This window comes from Myodes glareolus, chromosome 3, assembly GCF_982192425.1.
Source record: "Myodes glareolus chromosome 3, mMyoGla1.1, whole genome shotgun sequence".
Lineage (NCBI taxonomy): Eukaryota > Metazoa > Chordata > Mammalia > Rodentia > Cricetidae > Myodes > Myodes glareolus.
Genome location: NC_142028.1, coordinates 84338238 through 84365950, shown reverse-complemented (window position 1 = coordinate 84365950; position 27713 = coordinate 84338238). Strand labels below are relative to the sequence as shown.

At 43.6% G+C, this 27713-nt stretch overlaps 1 protein-coding gene across 5 annotated transcripts in view; it reads left to right on the top strand.

The window, feature by feature from the left end:
- The window catches only part of Ndc1 (NDC1 transmembrane nucleoporin), a 68757-nt gene extending 41749 nt beyond the window's left edge, over positions 1-27008 (top strand). Inside the window, exons 16-17 of one of the 5 annotated variants that reach the window (XM_048453290.3) lie at positions 5377-5537; positions 26873-27008. In XM_048453290.3, coding sequence (XP_048309247.2) covers positions 5377-5537; positions 26873-26957 — 246 coding nt within the window. In that variant the 3' untranslated portion in view covers positions 26958-27008. Of the gene's footprint in view, positions 1-5376; positions 5538-8847; positions 11250-26872 lie in introns of those variants that run through there. The other 4 variants (XM_048453287.3, XM_048453286.3, XM_048453289.3 and 1 more) reach the window with 4 other exon arrangements.
- The last annotated feature ends 705 nt before the right edge of the window (positions 27009-27713 follow it).

The window sequence follows — 27713 nt, the reverse complement described above, 5'->3', positions numbered from 1 at the left end:
GTTAAATATGCTTTCTTTTTTCCAAGGCTTTTAAAAACTTCTTTAGCTGAGTGTGCTGTGCATTTCTTTAGTCCCATCATATGGGAGGCAGAGGCAGGCGGGGTCTACATAGCAAGTTCCAGCATAGCCAATATCACACCCTGTCTCACAAACAAACAAAAAATCCAAGATTTTTAAAGCTTTTTTTTAAAAAAAATGTGTATGAGTGCTTTACCTACATGTGTATATGAGCACCACGTGTGGCTTGTTGCCCATGTTGACAAGAAGAGAACACTGAAGCACCTAGAATTGGGGTAACAGGTGATTGTGAGCTGCTATGCGGTGCTGAGAACCAACCTCAGTCCTCTCCAAGAACAGCTAGTGTTTGTGATTGCTGAGCCATCTCTTATCCTGAATAAAGAATTTTCCTTCTTTCTTTTCAAAAACAGCAGCAAAAACCTTGTGTTGAGAATGGCAGAGGATAATGCCACTCCTATTACAGGAGTTACTTAGACAAACCAGAAGAGTGCAGAGCCAGGCAGCAATAGCTCATCTTTGTAAAGTTACATTTGTTAGTAGTTACATAAACAGACTGTAGTTGTTAATAATGGAAACCAGTGTTAATTTATTTTACTTAGCTCAGTCATTTTATTGTAATCAGGATAAATTGGTTTTTGTGGGGGACTTATTTATTTATTTATTTATTTATTTTGTGTTTTTGGGACAGGGTATCTTTGTGTCACAGCTCTGGCTGTCCTGGAACTCGATTTGTAGATCAGGCTGGCCTCGAACTCACAGAGATCTGTGTGTTTCTGCCTCCTGAATTCTGAGATTACAGATGTGTGGCACAACTATCTGGCAGGTATTTTGTATTCTTTTTTTTCACACTTCCTTTGGAAATGTCATGTGTTGCTCACTGTACAGCTTATCTCAATTTCGTGCTGTCACAGTTCAAGTTCTCGGCAGCTATGGCTGACTAGTGGCTGTTGAGTTTGGCAACGTGGCTCTGAAACCTCATGGTTTTGATGACACTGATCTTACAAGAATTGGAAAGCAGGCATATAGGTGCAACCTGTAATCTTACACTTGGGCAGCTGAGGCAGGAGAAATGCTGGCTTGAAGCCAGCCAGCACCGCACATGAACTACAGATGGGCTTCCAAAGCATAGAAAGACCCTCTCCAAAAATGACAGACAGGGGGGCTGGAGAAATGGCTCAGTGGTTAAGAACATTGTCTGCTCTTCCAAAGGTCCTGAGTTCAATTCCTAGCAACCACATGGTGGCTCACAACCATCTGTAATGAGGTCTGGTGCCCTCTTCTGGCCTGCAGACATACACACAGACAGAATATTGTATAAATAATAAATAAATAAATATAAAAAAAAAATGACGGACAGGTCTGGGGAGATGGCTCAGTGGGTAAAGCACTTGCTATGTAAGCATGTGGGCCTGGTTCAGATCCTGAGAGCTCAGCCCATGTAAAGCTGAGCACGGTAGTGCACATCACTTTCTTCATTATTAAGAAATGATTCTGTGTGTATGGGTGTTTTGCCTGCATCTATATCTGTATACCATTTGCATACTTAGTGCCTGCGGAAGCCAGAAGAGGGTGTTAGCTCCTCTGGAACTGGAGGTTGTGGGCTGCTGTATGGATGTGGAATTAAGCATTGGTCCTGGAAGAGCAACCCGTGCTCTTCAACTGCTGAGCCGTCTCTCCAGCCTCGGTCTGCATCTTTAATCTCAGTCTGATTATGAAAAGATGGGAGGCGGGGACAGACAGGAAAATCCCTGAAAGTCCCTTGGCTATCTGACTTAGTGACAACTGTCTTAAGGTGGAAGGTGTGGTCTGATACCTGAGATTGTCCTCTGACCTGCACAAGTACACCATGTCATACGTGTCATTTTCATACATGAAAAAAGACTTCAGACAGATCGGTCTTCTCTCTCTCTCTCTCTCTCTCTCTCTCTCTCTCTCTCTCTCTCTCTCTCTCTCTTTCTGTGTGTGTGTGATTTGTATGCACTGTAGAGGCCAAAGAATATCCTCAACTTTCTTTTTGATAGGGTTCTTTGTTGGCATGAATGACCAGTGAGCTCCAGGAGTCCACCTGTCTTCACAATTATAAGCTTGTGTCACTATTCCTGGCTCTAGAACAATTTATATTTTAAGAACTTTATTACACTTTTGTGTATGTCTATGAGGTGTCTAGACCACTTTGACCATGTGGGTCCTGAGAATTGCACTCGTGCATCAGGCTTGGTTGTGAGTTCTCTTACCTGGTGGACTCTATTCTGAGCTCTAAAACAGTTTTTGTTTTCATTTTATTTTATTTTTGAGACAGGGTTTCTCTGTAGCTTTGGAGCCTATCCTGGAACTCACTCTTTATACCAGGCTGGCATCGAATTCACGGAGATCTGCCTGCCTCTGCCTCCTGAGGGCTGGGATTAAAGGCGTGTGCCACCACCGCCTGGCAAGGAGAACAGTATATTTTTAAGAAAAAGGAGACTATATACAGTAGTGTCGCTAGCAAGTCACTCCACAGGAAGAACATCCCATAATATTTTTTTCTGGTCTTACAATATTTTATAAAGTAGTTATCTATTCCGCAAAGACGATACATGGCAGTTTTCCTTCATCTATATAATATTTGTGTACCAAACTTAGCATAATTTACAAGAGTCTAGCAAATAATGCAGTTGTTCAGATAAGAAAAGGGGCGATTATGAGGTGATTGCAGTCCTTGTGTGGGTCTTGTGGGTTTGTATTTATAAATCTCACAGTGAAGTTGTTTGTAATTATATTGCAAAGGAAATGTCTGTGATCTCTTCAAGATTCTGAAATTTAAATATAATTGTATTTTGATTCCACAAACATAACAGCTAGAACTATTTGATGCACTTGGTCCTATTAGGGATATACTTTCGATTTTAAATCAGCATTTATGGACAAAATGTGTTTCAGATTTTGCATGGCCGCTGTTGGGCAGCTCATTGCATACAGAGGGTATTTCCCATTTCAGGTGCATCTTACCTTACATCTTGAAAAATGAACCAGGCGTGTGAGCCCAGACCTTACAAAGTGGCAAAAAAGAGTCAGAAGGGGGTGATCTCTGAGTTCAAGGCCAACTCGGTCCACACAGCAAGTTCCAGGTCTGTCAGGATTGTATAGTAACACCCTGAATTGTTTTTGCTTTTAGGCTAAAACTGCAAAATACTGGATAAAAACTGAACTTGCTACCTTTATATTCTGACTTAGTTTGCGTAGTTATTTCACATTATCATGTCATTCTTCCATTGGTGTATTAAAGGCTTGTATGTGCCCGTGCATGCGTGCGTGCGTGTGCAAGTGCCTGCACATACATGCTTATGTGTGTATGGTACTAGGAATGGAATCCAGGCGGTAATGTAACTAGACTATAAAAGTCAAAAGTTCAGTGGATCCAGATAGTAAAGAATGATGGCCGTTTTTTCTTGGTATAAAGCATAACATCAAGTGTGTGAGGAAATTACAATGAGAATAACCTCTCCAAATTGTTTCTCTGAACACCACCTCCCATGCTGCCTAAAAGTATTTGAACTATGCCTAGTCTTAGGAAATAGTTCTAGTAAGTGACCATTGTGAAAGAACAAATGATTGGACTAGAAGTTACCAGGATACATTCAACATGTACATCAAATTTTGTTCCTTTTCCAAAATTCTAGGTATGGTAAAAGAGTTGTTAAAATACATAATCCATAAGCAGTGGCGGGATCAATAGCTGCTCAGTTTGTGGGGCTGGTAAGCAGATGTTGATAGGTGTAGCAGACCCCAGAGGCGCATCCTAAGTTGGCAGTGGGAAGGGCGCTTGTTACCTTTGCAACCAAGACCAGGCACCAAAGGAGGTTCAGAAACCAACCAGTTAGGACCTAGGTTCTCTGCTGCTAATTGCTCCTTCCCTGCCCCAGCCTGATGGCCATCCTCTAGAGGCCAGGACGTGGGCCTGGACTGGGAGGGGCCTGGCAGTGTGAGACTATGCACAAGGTGAGTTCCATTGAACACTGGGGCCCAGCCCTTCACACAGGATAGTAGACGACTGTTCTCAGGGTGATCTAGGGATAAAGACTTGAGATGACTGAGTGTGGCGTTCACCTCAGAGTCCATGCTGATCACCTTCCGGGAAGCCTGTCAGCTTCAGGAAGCTTTAGTCAGCTCCTTGGGAAGTTCCACTTGCACTCAGGAGCCAAACAGTTCCGGCTTTCTGAGGAGAAGCTCTAATATGGCTGATAGAGACCAAAGGAAGCAAAGGGAAGAAAGTATTAAAAAAAAAAAAAAAACAACCAAAAAACAAAGGAATAAGGGATAGCATATCCTTGAGCAAAAATAGGGTGCTAAAATAAGAAAGAACAACAAGATGACATACAAGGGCTCTTGAAATTCAAAACACGATGGCTGGGGTTCCTTCAGTCCTGGTGATTGTGTGTGGCTGTGAGTACCGGGCCCATGACATCCTCCTTACCGGGCACTCTGGCTGCTGTAGGCTAGCATCCTTCAGCTGTGCTTCTCTCTCCTCCTACTGTAGTAATTGCTGTCTTAAAATTAGATTATTTGGGCTGAGAGATGAGGCAGTTAAGAGCACTGACTGTTCTTCCAGGGGACCAGATTCAATTCCCAGCACCCAAATGCAGCTAACAACTGTAACTCCAGGATCTAACAAGCTCACAGAGACAAAAATATGGGCAAAACATAAAATAAGTATAAAATAAAATAAGTGCACATAAAATAAAAATAAATTTTAAAAATTAAATTATTTGCTCTTGGCCTTTCATTTTTTTAATTGTTATCAACTGTAAATAAAGTGAGTTTCGCTGTGTAGGCTGTCTTGTCCCAGGTACTACTGCTCACTGGCGCTCATCCTCTAGACCTGTAAAACCTAATTTAGAATTAAAAAGAAAAGGAAAAGTAGCTTAGTCATGGCTTTCTTCTGGTCTTTTTTGCTGAGATTAGGATTAAAGCCATCCTCTGTCACCAGTGATAAGCAGAATATGGGGTCTTGGGACTTCGCTGGGCCCTGGAAACTTGAGATGTCCTGGACAGGTGTTTTCAAAGTGTTGTGACTATTCACTGAGGAACATACATGACTTTGTAGATGTGTACATTATCTATAATAAAAATTTTGTTAGACTGACTTGACTTTTTAAAGTTATTTATTTATTACATTTATATGTGTGGACAGGGCATGAGGAAGTCAGAGGGCAACTTGTAGGAGTCATTTCTCTCCTGTGTGGGTCCAGGGAGTGACCTCCAGTGAACCTAGGTCATTCAGCTTTACAGCAAGTGCCTTTTCCCACTGTGACATCTCAAGCCTCGCCTACCCTGGCTTTCACAATGATCTGAACTGTGTTTTCTTTCTTCCTGGTCTAGGCTGTCGACAAGTACTTCAAGCTGCCTCATGCTTCTAGTAAGCCACCCCGAATTTCAGGAAGCCTTGTGGACTCCTCCTACAAAACATTAAGATTTGCCTTCAGGGCCTCACTGAAAACTGCTATCTACCGCATAGCCACAACGTTTGGTGAACATCTGAAGTAAGTTTACCCATCTGATCCACACTGATGGCCTAGCTCAGGAGTTCTGAGAGCTGGGTACAAGAAGGTTTGTGGATCAAGGTTTTCTTATAGGTGTTTGATGGTTCTCTGTGAATAGAGCTTACATATAGACTTGGTATTTATGTTTAAAATTTTTGTTTATGATTATCTTTGGGAATGTCTTTCAAATGATAGAAAGTTGTAAAAGCAGCAAATATATATATGAATGATATATTTGATACATTTAAGTTACCAAAAGAACCTTAAAGGAGAAAAAAAATACTAAGTGCCTTTCCAGAAACCATATTAAAAATAATTCTCTTTTTACATTTTGGTCAGGAAACTAAGACTTGGGTACTTGGGTGAGCAGAATATTCCATAAATGAGGCTGTGGTGTTTTGTGAATCATGCTGGAAAAACACCGGCAGATCACAACACCTTCAGAAACTGAACCAGAGAGAAACCACAAATGCCAGGCCTGTTTATATTTAGTTTTCATTGATGTTTACTGCTTTGCTCTCATGAAATGCTCTAGCTGGACAGGATGAAGGATACTGGTTTCCTAACTAAGCCGTGTTTATTGTAATTAGAAATGAGTTCTAGAGGGCATGAGAGGTTGTCCCGCCTGTCTGTATGCAGTCAGTAACAGAATACTGTGTACCGCCTGCTTTTGTTTTCTTTTGCTTCCATGGCACAAGGCAGTAGCAGTAGCAGATATTCCGGGCACACGTTGGTTCTGTGTAAGAATAGAAAAGGACTGTAAATGACCATGTATCATTGAGACGTTTGTTTAAAAGCAAACAAACTTTGCTGTCCAATATGATGGCATGGATTGTAGCTTTTTGTTTCTTTTTCTCAATAATTTTGTGAGGGACAGGGGTTATCCTAATTACATAGGTGTGTCAGCGGAGGCACAGAGCAGTTAAGTCTTGTCAGACAGCACATTTATACCAGAATGTGAATCTGAAAGGCAGTCATACTTGCTCTAAGAATTCTGTCTTCTTAGGCCAGGTGGTGGTGGTGCACACCTTTAATTCCAGCATTTGAGAGGCAGAGGCAGGCGGATCTCTTAGTTCAAGATCAGCAAGGTCTACAGTGAGGTCCAGGACAGTCAGGGCTACACAGGGAAACCCTTTCTCACCTCCCCCCAAAATCTGCCCTCTTTCCATTTACAGCACTAGTCTGCTTCTAGGATGTGAGCTGGCATATAGGATGTGCTCCAAATGTCCTCACTGGTGATATAGAAGATGAGTAGGTGTGTGTGTCTACTGTGTCCACTGACAGCAAAAGTGGACGCATGGGGGTGGAGATAAGGGTTTATTAGCTAAGAAAGGTAGGTAGGTGGCTGATTGAAAGTTCTGAGAATGAAGTTCTGTTTTTCTCTTTCCTCTGAGGAAAGCCATATTTTATGTCACTGACACCAATGAGCATAGTCAGGACAGGGTGGAACAATAGGAAGAGTCTTAGTTCTGGAGTTGCTAAAACATGTGGGTTTATGTCTGATTACAGGATTGCTGTCTGTGGTTGTGGGGAAGTTCCTGAAGCAGCTTAGCCAAGGTTGGGTCATCCAGGTAGCCAGTTATAGAGCCAGCATTCAGACCAGATCTTGCTAACTCTGGTTCTAGCTACAGTGTCTGCACTCTTAACTAGTGAGCCATGTGGTCCCTGTAGATGAACCTGTAGATGGTATTTAGGCTCCGACTTTGCTTTGTTTGTTTGTTGATAGAGGAAAAAAATGGAATCATTTATCTATGTAAAGCCAAGCATACAATATGTGTTATGCCTGTGTAAATTACGTGTGTGATTATTCACCCAGAGCTCTGCCCTGAGAACCAGATACAGATGAGGGAAACTCTGGGTTTTTGAGATAGCGTCTCTCTATGTAGCCCTGACTGTCCTGGAACTTGCTATGTAGGCCAGGCTCCAACTCAGAGCTCTGCCTGCTTCAGCCTCCTTAATGCAGAGATAACAGATGTGAGCCACTGTAGCCAGCTCCATTGTCTCATAATTAGGCAAATTTGGTTTACTTCCAGCTTATAGCATCAAAATGTACTGAGTGACAGAGCTTAGAACAATTCTCTGCCTACTAGTGGAGGGAGAGTTAAGTAAGGGGCAAGATGTTGGTTAGTTAGTGACAGCCACCTCATGAGTACCTCCCTAGGTGGCATCTTTCACAGTGAAGTGGCTCCATTGGAGTTTCTTTGGGGATCAGGAAGCAGAGATGATCAAGAGGCATTGTAGGATAATCTGTAGCAAAGGCATTAAAACAGGATTTCTTTGGTACTGAAAAGGGTGATCTTCAGGTGTCTGGAATCTTAATGAAGAACTAGAAGCTGGACGGTTGCGGTGGTGGTGCACACCTGTAATCCCAGCACTCAGGAGGCAGAGGCAGGTGGATCTCTGTGAGTTCGAGGACAGCCTGGTCTACAAGAGCTAGTACCAGGACAGGCCCCAAAGCTACAGAGAAACCCTGTCACCCTGTCTTGACACCCCCCCCCCCCAAAAAAAAAGCTAGAAAACCACTGGTCGTGGTGGTGCACACCTGTAATCCCAGCACTCAGGAGGGAAAAGCAGGCGGATCTCTGAGTTTGGGGCCAGCCTGGTCTACAGTGCGAGTTCCAGGACAGCCAGAGCTGTTACACAGAGAAACCCTGTCTCAAAACAACAACTATAAAAATCAACATTTTTGTTATATTCAATTTTTGTTCAAAAGTTTACAAAGAAGTTGTGTACTAGTTGTAGGGTGTATTTGCCTGCATTCTGCCAAGATAACATGCTTTTGTGAGGGAGAACTGAGTCCCCATCCATAACATAGTGTATGTTCAAAGGGAGAAATAAATCCAAGCCACCAAGCTGTTACCTTTGAAAACGATTAATGGAATCTATTGTGTTTTAACCAAACATTTTAGTTTAAAGGATTTTATATTAAAGGCAATTCAAATACTCCACAATTCAAAGATAATGTTTAAATCTGGTTTGAATAAAATAATAAAATCCAGAAAATCTACTGCAGGGCCTGGAACTCTGCACAGCAGGTTCTGTAGTGGAGCAGGTTAGAGCGCTGCCTGCACTTGTCAGTCTGAATTTGCTCTGGTCTTTCAGACGGTAGAAACATGCCATTGCCCAATGCAAGCCCTTGCCTTCATTAGATTGAAAAAGGTTTTCATCCAGCCTTTTCAGAAGTACTAAATAAGTGAAGATTTCTATTCATTTTTAATTGTTTTGAAAAATATTGACTCTGCGCTCTGTGGTTCACTTAATATGCTTAATGTAAAATAAAGCTTATGCTTTGCATTTATGTTTCATTTAGTGCTGTGCAAGCATCTGCAGAACATCAGAAAAGACTTCAACAGTTCTTGGAGTTCAAAGAATAGTTAAGTAATATAAACTGTGTTCATTACCCTGCTGATACAGCTACAGATGGGACAGTAAATGTTCAGCATTCTTGGATCAGAAGAAAATGGACTAATTAGATGCTTCCTTTGTCGTGGTGCTTGCTTTGAAAACTATACTTTAATGGGAGAAATCATGGAAAGAAATTCTCAGCAGAATAACCGAAAACTGCCTTTTCTGTACCAAATGCTTTTTGTGTGTGTGGTATAATAAAATCTTTATTTAGTTTTACAGGAGCATCTATGGCAGCCGAGCTGTCTCTCGCTCATATAACTTGATAATAATTATTCACATTTTTTTAGAATTAACTTTTGAAAAGAGTGGAGCCAGCTCAGAAGTTAAAGTAGGGTGACTTGATACAGTCTTTCCTAATCGCTTTAAGAGTTTAGCTCTTTGTAAACTCAAAATACATAAACTTAAGATTAGTTTGTTTACTAAAGGATAAAAATGGTAACAGTGGAGAAAAATTCACAGTAAAAATATTGTCTACAGGACATATTTTGTTAATCTGTTAGGTTGTGTTTTTGTTTCCAGGGACAAATTAAATTTGCATGATTGTCCAAAAAGAGTCTCAATTTACAGATGCTAACTCTATATAAAGGAATGTGGAAAAATCGAGTTCTTAAGTTACACGATTAAACATTCACATTTGGTTTTTGAGAAATAATTGAGCAACATCTATGAATTCATTTGTTTTATGCTAGTAAACAATGAGAATATGGGCATTTCCCAGCCAGTTTTGCTTTCTGTTTTGAAACACTATTAAACGATTGGCAGAGGTTTTCAAATGAGGGAAAAGGTTTTGTAAGAAGACCTTGGAAACTTCTCATTCCCCTACTGTTTGTCTTTACCAGATCAAATTATGTTGTGAGTCTAGTCTGTCTTCACACAGGGAGCAGCCTCAGCCGTGTTAACTGGCTAATTAAAATATAATAGGACAATCTTTGAAGCCAGAAACACCCAGTCCTCAAGTGACGAGTAAAGCCAGTATGTCCAAGGCACACTGTACTCAGGAGCATGTATGTCCCAAATGTACATGTGGTCATTTTATGACTTATTAGATCATTTCTTTGGAGATAAAACATTGGAGGTCCTGCTGGTAGATATTCATTGGACTAGCTTTGGACTAAATCCTCCTTCATAAATCCTTTCCTGTTATCTTTTCCCTCTAATGTCTCCAGAAGATTTCCTTTAAAGTCAGCACTGTATTGTATATGAATCTGAAATGTGATGTGTATGCCTAGCCTTTGTCGGCTTCACTGACGTATTATGTCTTTATGGTAGTGTATTTTAGCTCCAAAACCTATCACCCCTTCAAACGGCACACGGCAAATTATAAATGAACCCTGCTAGGCTTAAAAGCCTCCTTATGGAACAATTCCCCAATTGTCAGGTTTTGGGTTTTTAAGTGCCCTTTGACCTTGTGTATGAAGTTGGTTTGATTCTTTTTTCAGTGTGAAAGTTGGATTTCCAGTGTGTTAGTTTCTTACAGATGACCAGAGAAGCATGGCTAGATAATGGAGAACTGTTGTGTTCTGTGAATTAAAGCCATAAGCTTCTTATATTCCCTGACTGCCTCTGACTGCAGCATTTCAGGAGACAAGCCCTTAATCTTCTGTTTCCATAAAGAACCGTGACATGTAACTCACAGAAGAGAGCGATTCCTTTAAACTTTGACTTACTTCTACGAAATGTCTGGTTCGGTTTAGGTTCTTCCCATTTCCACGTCTTCTGGGTGAAAGTGTGTTTGATAACAGTATGAATATTTCTGGATGTGCTTGCTGTGAATGAGATAGAGACCACAACACTGTCCCTCTCTTCAGATCTGCATTGCATTTGGAAGGTGGCAGGGGGTCAGCCTTTTTCTCCATTCTCTGTTGGTGGGCGAGGGTATTCTTAAAAGGCACCCTTCTTCCTGCACAAAGGAGAGCCTGAGGAAGCCGAGAGGAGAGAATCGTTTCCTTTGGTGAAGTTGCTTCCTGATGACAAGTCTACTGATGTGATGGCCTGAAAAATCAGAGTCTTTGAAAATCTTCCTCTGGCTGTGATACAAAACATGATTTTATCAGCACCTATGTTTGCGACTCTAATGGGACTTTGAGAACCACAAAGCTGCTTTTGCTGAGTCGTGGGAAACTTGTAGAATAAACCTTATACTGGTGAGTAGACATGGAGAAATCACACTGGGATCCTGTGCTGGATTTCTTCATGAGTGTTTGTGTGTCTTCCTGTTACTATTTATGATGATCTGTTTATATGCTTTTGTATGTCATTGATACTGAATTGGTTGAAGAATAAAAAGACAATTCTTAACTGAGACTGCTCATTAGAGTCTGAATTTCTGTGTGTTTCCTTTGCCATTGCAGGTTAGCCTCAGAGTTGTTGGTATAAAACCTGCACAGGGTTTAACTGTTTGAGTAACCAGCTGGTCTGTTGGGTGATCTGTGTTTACTAGTAATTTCAAAGAGCCTGCATTCTGACCTCTCTCTCTCTCTCTCTCTCTCTCTCTCTCTCTCTCTCTCTCTCTTTCTCTCTCTCTCCCTCTCTCCTTTTTTTGTCTTAGCTTTCTTACAAAACTAAACAAAGAGTGCAGGTGCTGAAAGCTGTCTCTTAACAGAGGTTTCTTTTCTTGCCAAAGTAGTATTTCTAAACACACCAGATTTCCCCAGGCTAACAGTTCCTTCTGTCAGCTTTACTTAATTAGTTTGACCTTCACCTCTAGGGACCTGGGTAGTAGATGCCTTGCTCTCCCAACCCTCAATCATCTTTAAATCAAATCACTTTATATATTCATCAGTTACCAATCCAACTAGGCTTAGCAAGTTGTTCATTACCATTCTAATTTTTATGACTTTTAGCCTGATTAATTAGATTGTAGATAGCCTTCTGTATGACCAGGGTCAACTTCAAGCCATGGTAATTCACCTGCTTCAGCCCCCTCAGTGCCAGGTTCTGTACAGATATGTTTCATGCCTGGCTTCTGCCCATCATTTAAAAGTAAGCTGAGGCTACAGGAATGTGCCACCATGCCCAGTGAGAACTTGCTGTCACAGCAGTTATGAGACTCTTACAACCATTAGGAACTGGTCCTTGTTCCCTTTACCTGACTTCTGATTTTTGCAAACTTTTCTTTTTCTTTCTTTTAAAATTTGTGTGTGTGTGTGTGTGTGTGAGAGAGAGAGAGAGAGAGAGAGAGAGAGAGAGAGAGAGAGAGAGAGAGAGAGAGAGAATATTCCATGTGTGTACAGATACCTGTGGAGGCCAGAAGAGGGCACTGGATCCCCTGGAGCTGGTGCTACAGGTGGCTGAGAGCTCTCTAACAAAGGTGCTGGGAGCTGAACTCAGGTCCTCTGAATGAGCAGCAAGTTGCTGAACCATCTCTCCAGCCCTCAAACTTCTGAGCCCCAGCTCTTTAGAATGAGCTTTGACCTTCCCACATAGTCTGTGTATTTTAGTGTGATCCCTCGCCTCCCTGCCACACACCGAAAGTTTGGGTATTCTCTTTTTGGGCCTGGTTGATATTACATCAAGCCGAGCATAGATTTGCCTCCCCTTGGACACTAGATGCTCTCCTCCTACCCTGGTTTCCATCACCGCCCTCAGTACACTTTCATCTGCAGTCCTGAAACCCAGGGACAGTTCTTTTGGATTCTTTGTCAGCCTCTCTTCCCGGAGCTTTTCATCTTTAAACATGGAGTGTCCTTAGGTGTCCTGGTGCTAGCCCGCTCTGCTGGGTTTGAGCAGCTGTACAGCTGCTGCTTGCCATTGGGTGCTCGTGTTCCATCTGGCTTGCACCCACAGCTTTTCCTGGTTACTGTTGAGCTTTCCTCAGAAGTGATCCTGCTGGTAGAGGGGTTTGGGAAATCCTACGGGCATCGCTGACTGAGAAACAATTGGGAGGTGGCTTCTCTTGATGGCTTTTTGAAGCCATGTTGACTCTTGATTTATTCGTTTGTCTCTGAATCCACTGGTAATAGTTCACTGGTTCCTTTCTCACAGCATCATTGCTCTTAGTTACAAGACAGTTTCCACCCCAAATCATCATAAGCTGGACAAGGCACAGAAAACGTGAGTGAGCCAAAGAATGAATAGGTTGCTTCTAGGCCCCCTGAAGAACTCAAACACTCAGTATCTCCATGTGGTTCTTTGCTTTCTTTGCCTCTGACTGGCTTTCTACTTCAGCTGCCCTCTAGCTCCCAAGTTTACATGTAATGGAAACTGACCAGCTGTTTCTGAATGTCAGCCGGATTCCTGATGGAAAGAAATTGGTCCAAGTGGATCAAGTGTCCAGTTATGCTTGAGGCCAGGTCATGCATTGCTAGCATGACTTCTGAAAAGTCTGTCTTTACTGATGAGAGCTTGGTGGAGGGTAGAGGTGGGTCCTAGAGCCTCTCAGGATAGGAGACAAGATTTGGGGCTCAAGGCCTTCAAAATGGACTTTATCCTTTTTCAAAAGGGTAACAATACCTCTAGTTAAATTGAATTAAGATGATCTCTCCCAGTACCTCCAGGTTCTAGTAGAAACTGTCACCGTCCTCTGGAGGAGAGCAGCTCCCTGCCACTGATTCCCTGCCACTGATTCCCACAAGCACCGGTTCAAAGTAACCAGACATAGGAAGATGGCAACTTTAGTGAGAACCAACAAAAGCAACAGTCGATCCATATAGATGCAGAGGGTTTCCCGATAGAGCTGTCAGACATACCAAAGTAATTAAGATTCCTCGGTGAAATTACAATTCAGTAGAGAACTGGAAACCTTGTATATACACAGAATTCATGTAATTCATTTTTGTTTTTACAAACAAGATTTGAAAAAGCCATAAAAATTCTGGAATAGAAAATTATCCTGAAAGGAGTTTATTAACCTAGTATTCTATATTCAGTTTTTGTTTGTTTGTTTGTTAAGACAAGTAGCTCAGGCTGGCCTCCAGCTTCTTGTCTGCTTGTCTCCACTACAGGCACCTGAAACCATGGTGGGTTTATGTCATGCTAGGATTGAACCCAAGGCTTCGTGTGTGTTAGGCAAGTGCTCTGCCAACCGAGCTACATCTCCAGGTCCCATATCCAGCATTGATCTTCAAATATGGTGAGGGTAAATAAAGACATTTCAGACAAAAACCGAGAAATTCTTACATGAGAAGCTTTCTTATAAAGTAGCTTTTTTCCCCTTCAGGAAAATGGAAGGATGGTGAGGAAAAGAGAAACAGACAAACATGAACACTGATTTAGAAAACAATGTCTTGCAGGCTTTTAATATGTAGAGAATTAGTATAGACACAGAAAAACACCTGGGAGTGGAAATGCTCTCAGGTCTTTCATTGTCTGGAAAGACCAGCGGTTGGCTGTTGGTAAGGTAGACTCAGCGCCACGTGCTGTGGAGCTCCAACGGCTCTCCGCTGCGTGATCGCCAGCCTGTGCTACCATGACCAGCGTGCCAGGCTTCGATATGTTAGAAGAGGCGCATTGTAGCGTAGGGATAACCACTCAAAGAATAGAAAGGAATGAATGAAGACCTTAAAGCCAGGCACAGTGGTGTACGTGTTTAGTCTCAGCACTCAGGAGACAGAGGCAGGCAGATCTCAGCGTTTGGGGCCAGTTTGGTCTGCAGAGAGAGTTCCAGGCCTACACAGAGAAACCCTGTCTCAAAAAACCAAACCAAAACCAAGAACCATCCTTAAACAATTTAAAAATCTTTTTGCTATTAATGAAAGACACATGTAAAAGTATAAGGCTGGATATTTTGGAAATAAAAGGCTAGGAAAAGATAAAGATGACAACATTTATAAAACCAAGTATTACATATCTTGACAAAGTATACCTTAAGGCAAAAAAAAAAAATTTTTGCTATAAATTAAGAGAAGTGCTAAAAAAAAGAGATTCAGTTTTTCACAAAGACCTCAGTACATTTGGTAACAGCCTCAAAGTACAAAAAAACATTAGCGAAACCAATTTATCTAAATTGCTCAAGGAAGATAGGTGTTCAGTACTGGCTAGGGAGATAGAAAATGAAACTATCATGAGATACCTTTCCATATTCATCAGAAAAGGACCGATGTGGAGAAAGTAAATCTCACAAAATGGTTGAAAGGAGTGAAAAAATGGACAAGATCTCTCCTAATACTAAACAGGACATTTCGGTTCCACCTGCTTGTATAAGCCCTAGGACATTAAAGGACTGTACTCTCCAAAACTATGTCTTCAAGATGCTGATGGTGGAATTGCAGGGTTCAGGTGTGTAGCCTTGGCTGGCCTGGAATTTTCCAAGGTCACGAAGACTGACCTTGAGTTTACAATGATTGCTCTGCCTCTGGAATGCTCAAGTATAGATGTGTGCTGCTTTTCTCGTTTCTTTTCTTATTTTTATTTTTATTTTTTTGGCTGTTCTGGAACTTGCTCTGTAGACCAGGCTGGCCTTGAACTCACAGAGATCCGTCTGCCTCTGCCTCCCAAGTGCTGGTTTTTTTAAATTATTATTTCTTAAAAGGTTTATTTATTTATTCTGTATACAACATTCTGCCTCCATGTATGCCCGCATGCCCGGAAAGGGCGCCAGATCTCATTACAGATGATTGTGAGCCACCATGTGATTGCTTGGGAATTGAACTCAGGACCTCTGGAAGAGCAGCCAGTGCTTTTAACCTCTGAATTGTATCTCCAGCCCGCAAGTGCTGGGTTTCATGGTGTGTGCCACTACTGCCTGGCCCTTTCTTGTTTTTAAAACCACGATTTCTCTTTGTAGTTGAGGCTGACATAGAATTGCCATTCTGGGGTTACAGGTAAGCCCCACCGTGCAAACTAATCTTGCAGTGCCAATAGTCATCCAAAGAGCAAACTGCAACAGTGTAAAAGAACCACATAGACAAGGGAGCGCATGTCGTGATTGCTTTCATATGCATTTCAAGAAAAGGTAAAAGTTAATGGTAACAGAAGTCAGGACGGTGCTAGGGGAGGCGGCTGTGTACTGATGTGGAAAGGAATGAGACAAACTCTGAGTTTCTGGAATGTGTGTCTTCATTTGAATCACCTGGGTGTTTACCTCATTGAATTGAGAATGTCACGTTTGTATACTTTGACATACATAGTGCCTCAAGGAAAGAAAATACATCAAGCTTAACAAAACTACAAGGAAAAGGGGACAAATCATTCATTAGAACAAGGCATTTTATATTTTCCAGTTCTAGATAGATGGGACATTACTTTAAGAATCAAGGTTGTGGATGACAACCTAATGATCCATAAGCAACACTGCACCCGCCTCCGGAAGAACTGCCGCTCTAAAAGACATTCGTGTAGGGCGTTCACAAATCCGGCCAGATGTTGATTCAAAAAGCAAGACTCAACCAATTTCTGAGGACTTAAAATCACTTAAAAGCATGCCTTTAATTTCAGTACTCGGGAGGCAGAGACAGGTGAATCACTGAATTTGAGGCCAGCCTGACCTACAGATCAAATTTCAGGGCAGCCGGGCTGCACAGAGAAACCCTCTCTCGGGAAAATAAAAAAATGAAAAAATGTCTCATGACAGCACACACTTTTAATCCCAGCGCTTGGGAAGCAGAGGCAGGACAGAACTGTTTGAAGCTAGCCTGTTGTACTTAGTGAGTTCAAGGACATCCAGAGCTACATAGTGAGACCCTGTCTCAATAAATCATAGAAGTCTCAGTAAGGGTACCAAGGTAGATCCAAATGATAGAGTATCCAATATATTTTGAAATTTAAAAACTTGCTTTTAAATCACCCACAGCCCAAGAAGAAAATTTGGTAAATATTAGAAAAACTATTTTTCAGTTGAAACTTGTGAGATTTCTTTAAATATTATTAGAAAAGAATATATTAGGAAAGAAAAGGCTGGACATGAATGTGTTAAGTATGACTTCAAAAAGCTAGAGTCAGTGTGCTCACTGCAGTCTGCCGCTGCTTCCAGTGCCCGAGCATTGCACCGTGCGATCATCAGGCTGGTCTCGGAGTTCCTTGGGTTCAGGGACTGTGGCTCATTCATGTCCCTAGTGCCTACTAAAGTACCTTGCACTTGGTTGATCTTTGTTCAGACTCCGTCTCGTCACCGTGTTAGGGATGTTATTAACCCAGGGTCTCAGACCTAGTGTTTATGAACCTGAACACAGGATGAGAATGAGCTGAGTGAGGCTGATTGGTGCAAGGGGCAGGCAGTTTGTTTATGAGAAGACAGAAGGCTGAATCACGATACCACATCTCCACTTTTAGCATGCCAGACACTAAAATGGTGATGATGGTGGTGATGATGATGATGCTACAGTGGCCGCCGACATAAAGCACAGCGCTGTGATGCCAATTTACTGCTCCTGTTGGACACTACACCTTAGGAGATGGACGTGTGCACTGGATGTAAACATCTCGGCCAACAGACTGCCTGGAGGAAAGGGTCCTGACTCCTTCCTAGCTGGGTTTCTGGGCCCTCTGTGAAGAGGATTGTGGGGCCTTTTAAAGCCTTTGTAGTGAGCTGTTCACTCCAGCTGAGTCAGACATGGGCTCCCAGGGATTTTTCCTTCCTTTTGTTGTAGCGTTCCTAATGATGCGTTCTGACTTTTTCGCTCTGTTTTCTACACATTTGTCACCACTCTGCGTTTGGATCTTCATGCTGGAAAATCTGAGGCTTACATGGAAGATTGATTTTTAATGCCCCTTGTGTTGTTTTTCTGCTATAACATTTGCATGCAATTATGTTATTTTAAAAATAGGAGACCATGGAGCTTGAAAAAAAAAAAGAATCTTCTGGGTGGATGAGCAAATGGAAAGGCTGGCCTTTAATTTTGTTAACACCCCAATTACATCGTGGTAACCCTTATGAAGATTTCTGTCCCTTGTAATGCAACACCTGGTGTTTGTTCCAGCGACAGGGACTGGGGTCTTGGTAGACTCATCCCTTGCCCAGTCATGGACGAGGTGATCATCAGAAGACTCATATTTCCTCTGGCCAGCAGAGGTCACTATTTCAGAGACGTTAGAGGAAAATTTTCCATAGTTCACATGCCTCTTTTGTTTGCAGGAGAGAGAGGTTTTTAAATTCACCCCCACCCCGATTTCTAAGTACTTTACAAAGTGAGTTATTCATATATATTGTGTTGAAAAGTGGTGATAGCTTGGGAAGGCTTCTCTAGGCAACTGCTTACACAGGAATAATAGCTACCATTTATCAAGCACCTACTACGTGCTGAGGGCCCGTGCTCCGCTTGCTACAAACATTATCTTTATGTGTGTAGCCCATCTGCCTGTCAGGTTTCTTGGGTGACTTTGGGGAAGACGGTGGGGAGGGGAAGTGAAATGATTTGTTGGGTGGATTTGTGGAAACTATTTTACCAAAGGAATATTTTAGTGGAGCTCAACAACAGTCACACAGCATGTATCAGGTACGTATATTCTTTTTCCACTTTAAAAATATTTTTATTTAGGGGTGTGTGTGCGCGCACGCCACAGTGTGTGCAGGTGCTTAATGAAGCTGGAAGAGGATGTCAGATCTGGAGTCGGAGTTACCAGCGTTTGTGAACTGCCCGATGTGGATGCCGGGAACTGAACTCAGGTCCTTTGGAAGAGCAGTAAGATCTTTTAACCATTGAGCCATTACTCCAGCCCTTTAAAACAAAACAAAACAAAAAAATTAAAATAAACCCTGACTATATTCCCAGCTCTGTTTTTTTGTTTTGTTTTGTTTTTTGTTTTTGCTTTGTGTGTATTTTAGTGTGTGTGTGAATGGCGGTGGGATATGTTTGTGTGAAGGCCAGAGGATAGCAGTAGGTATCACCCTCAGGGAGAACTGTCCACCTCCTTTGAAACAGGAGGTCTCTTTGGCCTGGAACTCACGAATTGTGCTAGCTGAGCTCTACAGATCCTCTTGTCTCTGCCTCCCCAGCACTAGGACAGGTGCGTGTCACATACATTGCATTTTTACATGGATTTGGGACTGGAACTCAGGTCCTCACGCTTGTAAGGCACACCCTTTCCTGGGCGAGCCATTTCCCCAGCTCACTTTTTGAGATAGTCTTATTAAATTGCCGAGGCTGGCCTTGAGGACTGATTCAGGCTAGTCTTAAACTTGCAATTATCCTGTCTCAACCTGCACCACCAGGACTGGTTGAGATGTGTGCGTTCTTAATTTATTTTGTTTATTGTTATCTTATGTGTATATGATTCTTGTGCGTGTGCTGTGTATGGTGTGTGTATGGTATGTGGTGTATGGGGGTGTATGTGTGTATATATGCAGGTTTGTGCATGTGGTTCATGTATGGTGATCAGAAGCCAACTTTTCTCCGTGCACTGTGGGATCTGAGGCTGGAGCTCAGGTAATCAGACCTTTGTGACAAACATTGTTACCTGAGGAGCCATCCTGCAGGCCTCCACCTCCTGCAGGCCTTCGTCTCCGCCCGAGAACTGTGCAGCCTTGAGGCAAAACCATAGAAGTAGCTTGATTTTTGTATTTTCTTTCCTTACAGAAATCTAGTGTACTTTCTATTTAAGAAGCTAAGCCTTATGAAATACGTCACCGGTTTCACCAAGGCTCGGAGAGGAGGGCAAAACAAGTGGAACTGATTCTGTCCCTTCAGGCAAGGCAGGAAAGCGAAATCACCTTTCCTTCCCTTCTCGATGTACACTAAAGTCGAGATCCTCTCGCCCTGAGAGGCTGGGGCTGTTCCCCTCTCCCACCGTGCCGAAGCCCTAGTATTGTGTTTGTGAACCATCTTACATGTAAGGGAAATAAACACCTGGCCCGAGAAAAAAAAAAAAAAAAAAAGAAGCTAAGCCTTAAGCTGGGCGGTGGTGGCGCACGCCTTTAATCCCAGCACTCAGGAGGCAGAGACAGGTGACTCTCTGTGAATTCGAGACCAGTCTGGTCTACAGAGCTAGTTCCAGGACAGACTCCAAAGCTACAGAGAAACCCTGTCTTGAAAAACCACAAAAGGAAAAAGGAAAGAAAAAGAAACAAAAAAAGCTGAACCCTGCTTTTTGGTGTCCTTGAAACTTAGAGCTGTCGTGGCTCAGGTCCCCTCCTCTGGGAAAATAAACACGAGCGATATGTTTACCCCAAAGATGTCCCGAACTTGAGACCTGTCTAGTGGCTAAAGTTTACTAAGGAGTTATCGAAGCTTTAAGGAAGGATTTGTTACTCAAGCTTCCTACTTGAAAAGAAATCCATTATTTGTCAATGAAATGGAAAGACCAGTTCTCCATAGCAGGCTTTATGTATTCATGTATTCATGCAAAGGCAATCACCAGGGCGTTCCTTGAAGCTAGAGAGACCCGTGAGGATAGCTGGGTCACCACTGGGTGGCAAGTGGGCAACTTGACCCCTCTTCTAAGAACAGTAATAAAAACTTTGTGGGCTTTCTTTCTTTGTTTGCTTTTGTTTTTTTGTTTGTTTTGCTTTGCTTTTTTGAGACAGGGTTTTTCTGTGTAGCCTTGGTTGTCCTAGAACTTGTTCTGTAGATCGGGCTGGCCTCGAACTCACAAAGATCCTCCTGCCTCTGGGATTAAAGGCGTGTGCCACTACCGCCTGGTTAGCATTGTGTTTTGGTAGCTGCTAAAAAAAGGCCTTTCGATTTCAAAGTCTCTCATATTGGCCTGATGCACTGCTGGCTCTTAGTCTGCAGGTATTTTTGTGTTGCGGTTAGCCATTAAAGTTATTCTTGGAGTAAGAAATTATATTGTCTTTTATTATTTTCTTTCCTTCTTTGAGACAGGGGTTCTCTGTGTAGCCCTGTCTCTCCTGGAACTCACTCTAGACCAGGCTGGCCTCGAACTTACAGAGATGCACCTGTCTCTGCTTCCCGAGTTCTGGGATTAAAAGTGTGTGCCAGGCAGTCTTTTAGATTTTTATTCTTTTGGTTTTTTGAGACAAGGTCTTACTCTGTAGCCCAGACTGGCTTAGAGCTCACCTAATCTGGCCTTGAACTTGCTGGTGAACCTCCTGGCTCAGCCTCCCACATTTCAGTTCTTCTCAGGGAGAGAAGCAGACACTTGTCGTCTGGGGTTGGGTGACAAAGATGGCTGGTGGAATGGTTAAGGGCTGTGGGCGTGAGGGAAATGGAGTCGTTAGTACTGGTTAGTACTGACTCGAAGACTTTTGCCTGGAGCAGTTGGTTGAGTGGAATTGCCTTTTGCCAGGTTAAGGGACAGATTTGCTGGGGGTAGGGCTGGGAGCAAAGAGGCTTAGTTGACTTTGGCTGCATATTCCAAAAGCAACAGCAATAACAAAATGGTGGCCTAAGGGACAGACATTTCATTTTTTTTTTATTAAAAGAAAATTGAGACAGGCTATTGGTGCTGTTACAGTGATTCCCCGAGGCTGTCGGGTTCAGGCTACTTGTAGGCAACAAGAAGAGAAATGGAAGGGAGTTTGGCTTTTCCCTCATTTTTAAGGAGACCTGAAAGTCCACACTCTTATCTCATTGGCCAGAGTGAAGCTGCGTGGCCATATCTGATAACCAGAGTCTGGAAAATGTCTTTTAGAGGTTGCAAGCCGTCCCCTAATAAAGCTGTGGCTTTCTTGTCCACAAGGAACAGTGGACAGCCAGATGGGTTGCCAGTCATCCTTCCTCGAATTAAGTCTTGGAAGTGAGTTCTAGTCCCGTCTCTGGCCATAGCTAGCTGTGTGACCTTGAACTGCAATTCCACCAAACCTTCATCTCAAGAGCAAAGCCAAGAATTGGACTGAACAATTTGGAAGTTCACTTTCAACTATAACATTTGAGTCCTTGGGCTTTGCGTACAGATGGCAAACACAGAGTTTATAAAAGAGATAAGATGTGTTGGAGAACGGGCTTGTGCAAGGAGATGTCAATCAAGCCAGCATGGTGGCATGTGCCTGTAGTCGCAGATATGAGAAGGCCATGACAGCAGGGCCAACTGAACTCATGAGTTTAAGGCCACTTTGGACCGCATAGCAAGAGCCTGTTAGGAAAAAAGAAAAATGTTTTTCAAATGCCTTAATAAAGCTGATTTTTTAAAATAGATTTTATAATTGTACTCAGACTTACTGATGCATAGTTTCATCTTCATCTTGAGAATGCTTTGTGCGTGTCCAAAGGACTAAGATGTGCCTGGAAAAGGCGTATGAATAACAGTGCTATGTGCGCTGCAGCTTGTTGTGTAAGAGGAAAATGAGTGAATGTGAGCCGTAGGCTTTTCTGCTCCCTTGCAGAGGCACCGCTGCAACCTCACCGACCTACTTTTTGACCTCATGAGCCTGTCTGCTATGTACCAGCCTTGTTACCCCCCTCCATGCCTTCAAGGGGGCTTTGGTTTAGTATCAGCAACACAGCAAAACCACACACAGGTTTGTAACCTGGCAGAAAGCAGGTGTTTTTAGATGGCTGATGAAGGTAGAGTTCCAGAAAGGGGCAAGGACAGAGGCTGTGTGCCTTTGGCTTGCTGCTGGGATGGAGCAGGCTGCGTGGAGAAGTGGTCATTAGGAGTACTGGAGGGATAGGGGGTGGAGCAGCCAGTCAGGAGGACCAGAAGGGCCTACTTCAGCTGGACACAGGGCATGAGGCCTACTTCAGCTGGACACAGGACACGGCATGATGGAAAGATCATAGTATTTCAGGCTCAAGGTGACCTAGGGCTGAGCCCTGAACCTACTGATCTCCAGCTCTAAGTGTTTGGAGCTCCCTTTGGCATGTGATAGGAGGCAATGCAACCCTTGTCATTGCACTGCTGTCTGAATACAAGGTATAATCGTCTGCAGTTGGCTGTGGGACGGTACCTGCCGTGGGGGCGGTGCTGTGATTCCAGCACCCCCCCCCCTTTATGGGCAGCTCTGATTGTCCCTCATCGTTTTTCAAGCTGTCAAAACCTATTGTCTCCGTTAGCAGCATTTGATGTGCATTCTGTATTGTCTTACTCTGTTTTCCCTGTGAACACAGTGACTCGCTGAAAACCAATTAAAATTGCTATAGAAAAGCAATAGCATGTAACGAGCGTGAGGAAGGGATCTGCCTTCGGAGCCTGTTGGCCGTGACATCCCCTTTGCTTCTGGAAACCACTATTAGGGCTGGAGAGTGCCTCGGGCCACCCAGGGACTATCCCAAACTTCTGTTTTCCCAGTCCCCCAGCCTCTCTTCTCCTCTCACCCGTGGTCCAGTGTGTCAGACTTGCATCTTCCACACCTGCTGCTCTCCGGACCACCTCCCCACCACTCCTGGTGCCTGTCCAGGCTCCTCAGCGCCTCTCTTTGGCCTGCTGCCTACTCTTTCCACACCCACTCTTGCCTCCTTCTCTCGCCATTTCCCACACGACAGCTGGGCTGCTATTTTCAGAACAGATCTGATGGTGTCTGTCTCCAGCCTCCAGTCTCTCTGTGCCTCTAGGACCCGGCCTGCTCCGTCCCCCAGTGTCATCTGGTGTCCTGCTGCCCTCACTGCCATGCCATTCACACTGCTCTGCCACTGCCGCCCGGAGCCGCAGGGCCTGCGTGCATGTTTTCCAGCTAGCTGGAAGACTCCACAGCCCATAGCCGTTTATCTTCAGAGGGTCTAGTTTTAGCCCTCGCCTTCAGATGGGGCTTCCCTCCCCAGCTCACATCTTCTCAGCACGGACCATTTCTGCCGCAGGTCTCAGTGTGACTGTACATCCATCTGTACGACTGTGGCTGTACGACCGCCACACTGCCGTCCTCTGGACCGAGGGTCATGATCGATGTGCAGCCAAGGCTGTCAACGCTGCCGTCTTCCTCTGTCGCTCTCCACCTTACTCTTGGAGACAGGGTCTCTTATTAAACCCGGAGCGTACTAATTCGCTAGACTCCTGGGTGTCAAGCCCCTGGCTTCCTTCTGTCTCTCCTTGTGGCACGGGAATTACAGGTGTGCGTCACGCCCAGCTTCTGTGGGTTTGGGGGTCAGGACTCATGTCCTTACACAAGCGTGGCAAGCACTTTTCCCACTTTATCTTTCTGCCTGAGGAGGCATCTTACTTTTCTAAGATTCTGCGGGATTTTCTGCTTAGATCATCATGTACACCATCTGGCAGTAGAGACTGCTCTTTTCTTCCTTTCCAACTTGTACACTTTTTACACTTTTCCTTGCTTTACTGGACCCGCTAGGACTTCCGGGGTGCTGCTGGAGAGGAACGATGAGGTTCGACATCCTTGCCTGTTCCCGATCTTAGGGGAAAGTAGTGTTTACACTAAGTGCAGTGTGCATGTGTGATGTTGGCTGTATGTTCAGTGTTTTTTGTTGTTGTTGGGTTGTTTAATCATAAAATTCCCTTCTAGTCCTAAAGTAGTTCTTAGTCTTTGATCATGTGTGCATGCGTATCTAAAACATCTTTAGTATCTGTTCGGAACAGTGATTTGATCATGTGTGCATGCATATCTCAAACATCCTTAGTTGCTGTTCAGAACAGTGATTTATAAAGAGTTGTTCCAAGGTTTTCTTCTTTTTCTCCCTGTGTGTGTGTGTGCACGTGCACATGTGCGCGCGTGCATGCATGTGTGCTTGCGTGTGCACGCCAGAGGTCAATATCAATGTCTTCCTCTGTTTCTTTCCACTTTCTCTTTTGAGACAAAGTAGCTCATTGAAGCTAGAACCCATTGACTGGCTAGACTAGCCGGGTAGCAAATACCCTCCTCCCTGCCCTTGGTATTCTCCTGTCCCAGCCTCCCTAGCATTGAGATCACAGGCTCATGCTGCCATGTCCAGCCCTTTAAATGTGTGCTAGGGGTCCAAACTCTTGCCCTCATACTTATCCAGCAAACACTTTACCCACTGAGTCATCCCCCTTTTCCTGTATTTTATTTTTAAAAGCACCTTTGGTGTTGGGGCGATGGTTCAGTGAGCAAAGCTATGCTATGCAAGCCCGATGACCTCAGTTCAAATACCCAGAACTCATGAGTAGCCCAGTGTGCGTAATTCTAGCACTTCTCTCTGGGCAGAGACAAGCTTCACTGGAAGTATGGGAACTCCGGGCACACATACACACAGCATTTTTGTTAGATGATTATTAGAATGGTGGGTGGGCACTTTATTAATATTAACCGTCTCTCATCTCCTGGCTTGTCTTACTTTCTGCCTTTGTGTGAAGTCCCTGGCAGCCCTGTTGGGTCAGGTATTGCCATCTTTATTCGGCAGGAGTAGCATTCAGGAACCAGAGATCGGCTTGTTCATGTCCCCATCTGGATGGCATCACAGCCACAGCCATTGTAGAAGCCTTGCTCTGGGCCATTCCCAGCAAATGCCCACAGTGTCGTGATGGAAGCCCTGGCTTTGGACTCAGGCACACTTTGTTCTTCTTAACTTTAGAAAAATTGGTTTAATGCAGTGACATTCACATAACATAAAATTAACTATTTAAAAGTGGGCAGTTTAGTGGCATTTAATATATTCCTGGTGTTGTAAAATGTCACCTCTATCTAGTTCCAGATTTTTTTTTTTCAGGTCCTAAAAGAATCCCATGCCCAGTAAACAGACTCCGCCTGACCCCATCTCCTCACCCCTGACAATCACCCTTCTGATTTTTATCTCCATAAAATACCTACTGATTATTTCATGTAAGTGGAACTACATAATTTAGGGCCCTTTATGTCTAGCTTCTTGCACTTAGTGTGTTTCTGAGGCTCATTCACAGTGTGGAATAGCTCCATGTGTCTTCTGTTTGGAAAGTGGATTACACCCCACTGTATGTTTGTAACAGTTTATCAGAACATCATCAATGAGCATTTAGGTGGCTCCTACCTTTTGGCTCTTGTGAAATGAGCTGCAATGCACACACTTGTGCATGTATTTGTTTATGTTTTTAGTTCTTTAGGGTTGACATCTAGAATTGGAGTGACTGGATCACATGATAATTCTGTTAAGTCTTTGAAGGACTGCCAAGCTGTTCTCCATTGTGGCTGGATCATTTTACACTCCCACCAGCAATGGGTGAGGGTTCCCATATCTCCACACCCTCCTTCCTCCCCCATCTCCCCTTTGCACCATTTTATCAGATTTAGAGTGATGTTCCATTGTGGTTCTGCATTTTCCTAATGGCTAATAACATTGGGTATCATGTTTGTCAATCTTCTTGATGAAATGGTAATTCAGATCCTTTACTTGCCCCCCTTTTCAGCCCCAAGGACTGAGCCCGTGGCTTTGTGTGCTAAGCAAGCCCTCTACAATTGAGCTACATTCCCAACCAAACCTCTTTTTACTTTTTATTGTGAAACAGGGTCTCACGAAGCCACACAGGATGGCCTTGAACTTACCCCGTATTCTTGTCTGTGCATCAGGTCCAGCCTTTGTCTTTTATAAAAATTGAATCGAATTGGGCTTAGAATTTTTTCTTTGCAGGCAATGTTTGTTTGAAATAGAGTCTTAAAATGTAGCTCAGGTTTGCCTCAAATTCCAGGTCTTTTTGCCTTAACCTTCCATGGATTGGGATTAAAGGCCTGTGTCAACACAACTACCTCTATAAACTACTGAACAAAGTTCCTTCCTTCCTTCCTCCCTCCCTCCCTCCCTCCCTCCCTCCCTCCCTCCTTTCCTTTCCTTTCCTTTCCTTTCCTTTCCTTTCCTTTCCTTTCCTTTCCTTTCCTTTCCTTTCCTTTCCTTTCCTTTCCTTTCCTTTCCTTTCTCCCTTCCTTCCTTTCTCCCTTCCTTCCTTTCTCCCTTTCTCTTTCTCCCCTCCCCTTCTCTCGTCTTCCTTCCTTCTTCTTCTTTTCTTTTTCTTTCTTTCTTTCTTTTTTTTGGGGGGGCAGACTTTCACTCTGTTGCCCAGGCTGGCCTTGAACTCTGGAACTCGAGCAGTTCTCTTACACAGCAGCACCTGGCTAAGTCATCTTTTCACTCTCTTCTGATGTAGAAATGTTTTAAATTTGGATGACATCACGTTTATCTAGATTTTCTTTGGTTGCTCATGTTTTTAGAGTCCCATAAAGAGTGCACTGTCGATTCCAAGGTAAAGACTTATCCCTGTGTTTTCTGGTTTTCACGCAGGTTTCTGGTCCATCCTAAGTTCCTGCTTGTCGACGGTGTGAGAGAGCGGTTCCCTCCCCTGCATGTGGCTATCCTGTTGTCCTAACAGCATTTGTCAAAGAGAGTATTCTTTCTTCAATGAATGGTTATGGTGTGGCCTGAAAATCAGCTGTTCACAAAGCCAGACACTCTGAACTATGAGAACTTAGATAAATTTCTTAACCTTGAGCTTTTATTTCCTTTATGATGGCCTCTTATCTCAGAGGCCTTGTCAGGACTGCATGAAATCACACACCGGGCACACAGCAGGTGCAGACAGCAGAGGCAGAGTAAGCAGTGGAGCATCCCTCACCTCTCCCTCCTGGAGCTCCAGGGCACAGGAGACTTCAGACAGAACTGTCTGCTTTTGCCCCGCCCATTTTTCTGAATGTAAGCTGCCCTGGATGTAAGCTGTCTTCTAGGGAGGCTGCTTACCTAGCCACGTGGGCACAGGTGAGTTAGTGCTCCGTCTTTAACAATCCAGATGCTCCATGCTGACTTTGTGCATGAGATTCTTCTAGTCTTGGGGATATACAGGCTCTAGACTCCCTCTGCCTCTGCAGGACTCTTAAGATCATTAAACAAACAGATAAAACAGTGCATACGTGTGAGACAGACTCAAGTGAAGGGCTCTGAGTGTGTACATGGAGAAGTAGTCCTCGCCGGAGGACTTGGGAAAGGCTTCTAGAGGAAAAGGGCAGTTGAATTGGGCACTAAATGACTTGTGGGTAGTAGAAGTGTGTAATGTGGATAAGAGGGAACCGTGTTAGCAGAGGAAACAAGCCCCAGCTATGAAGGCATCTCTGTAAGCTCTGAGTTCTAG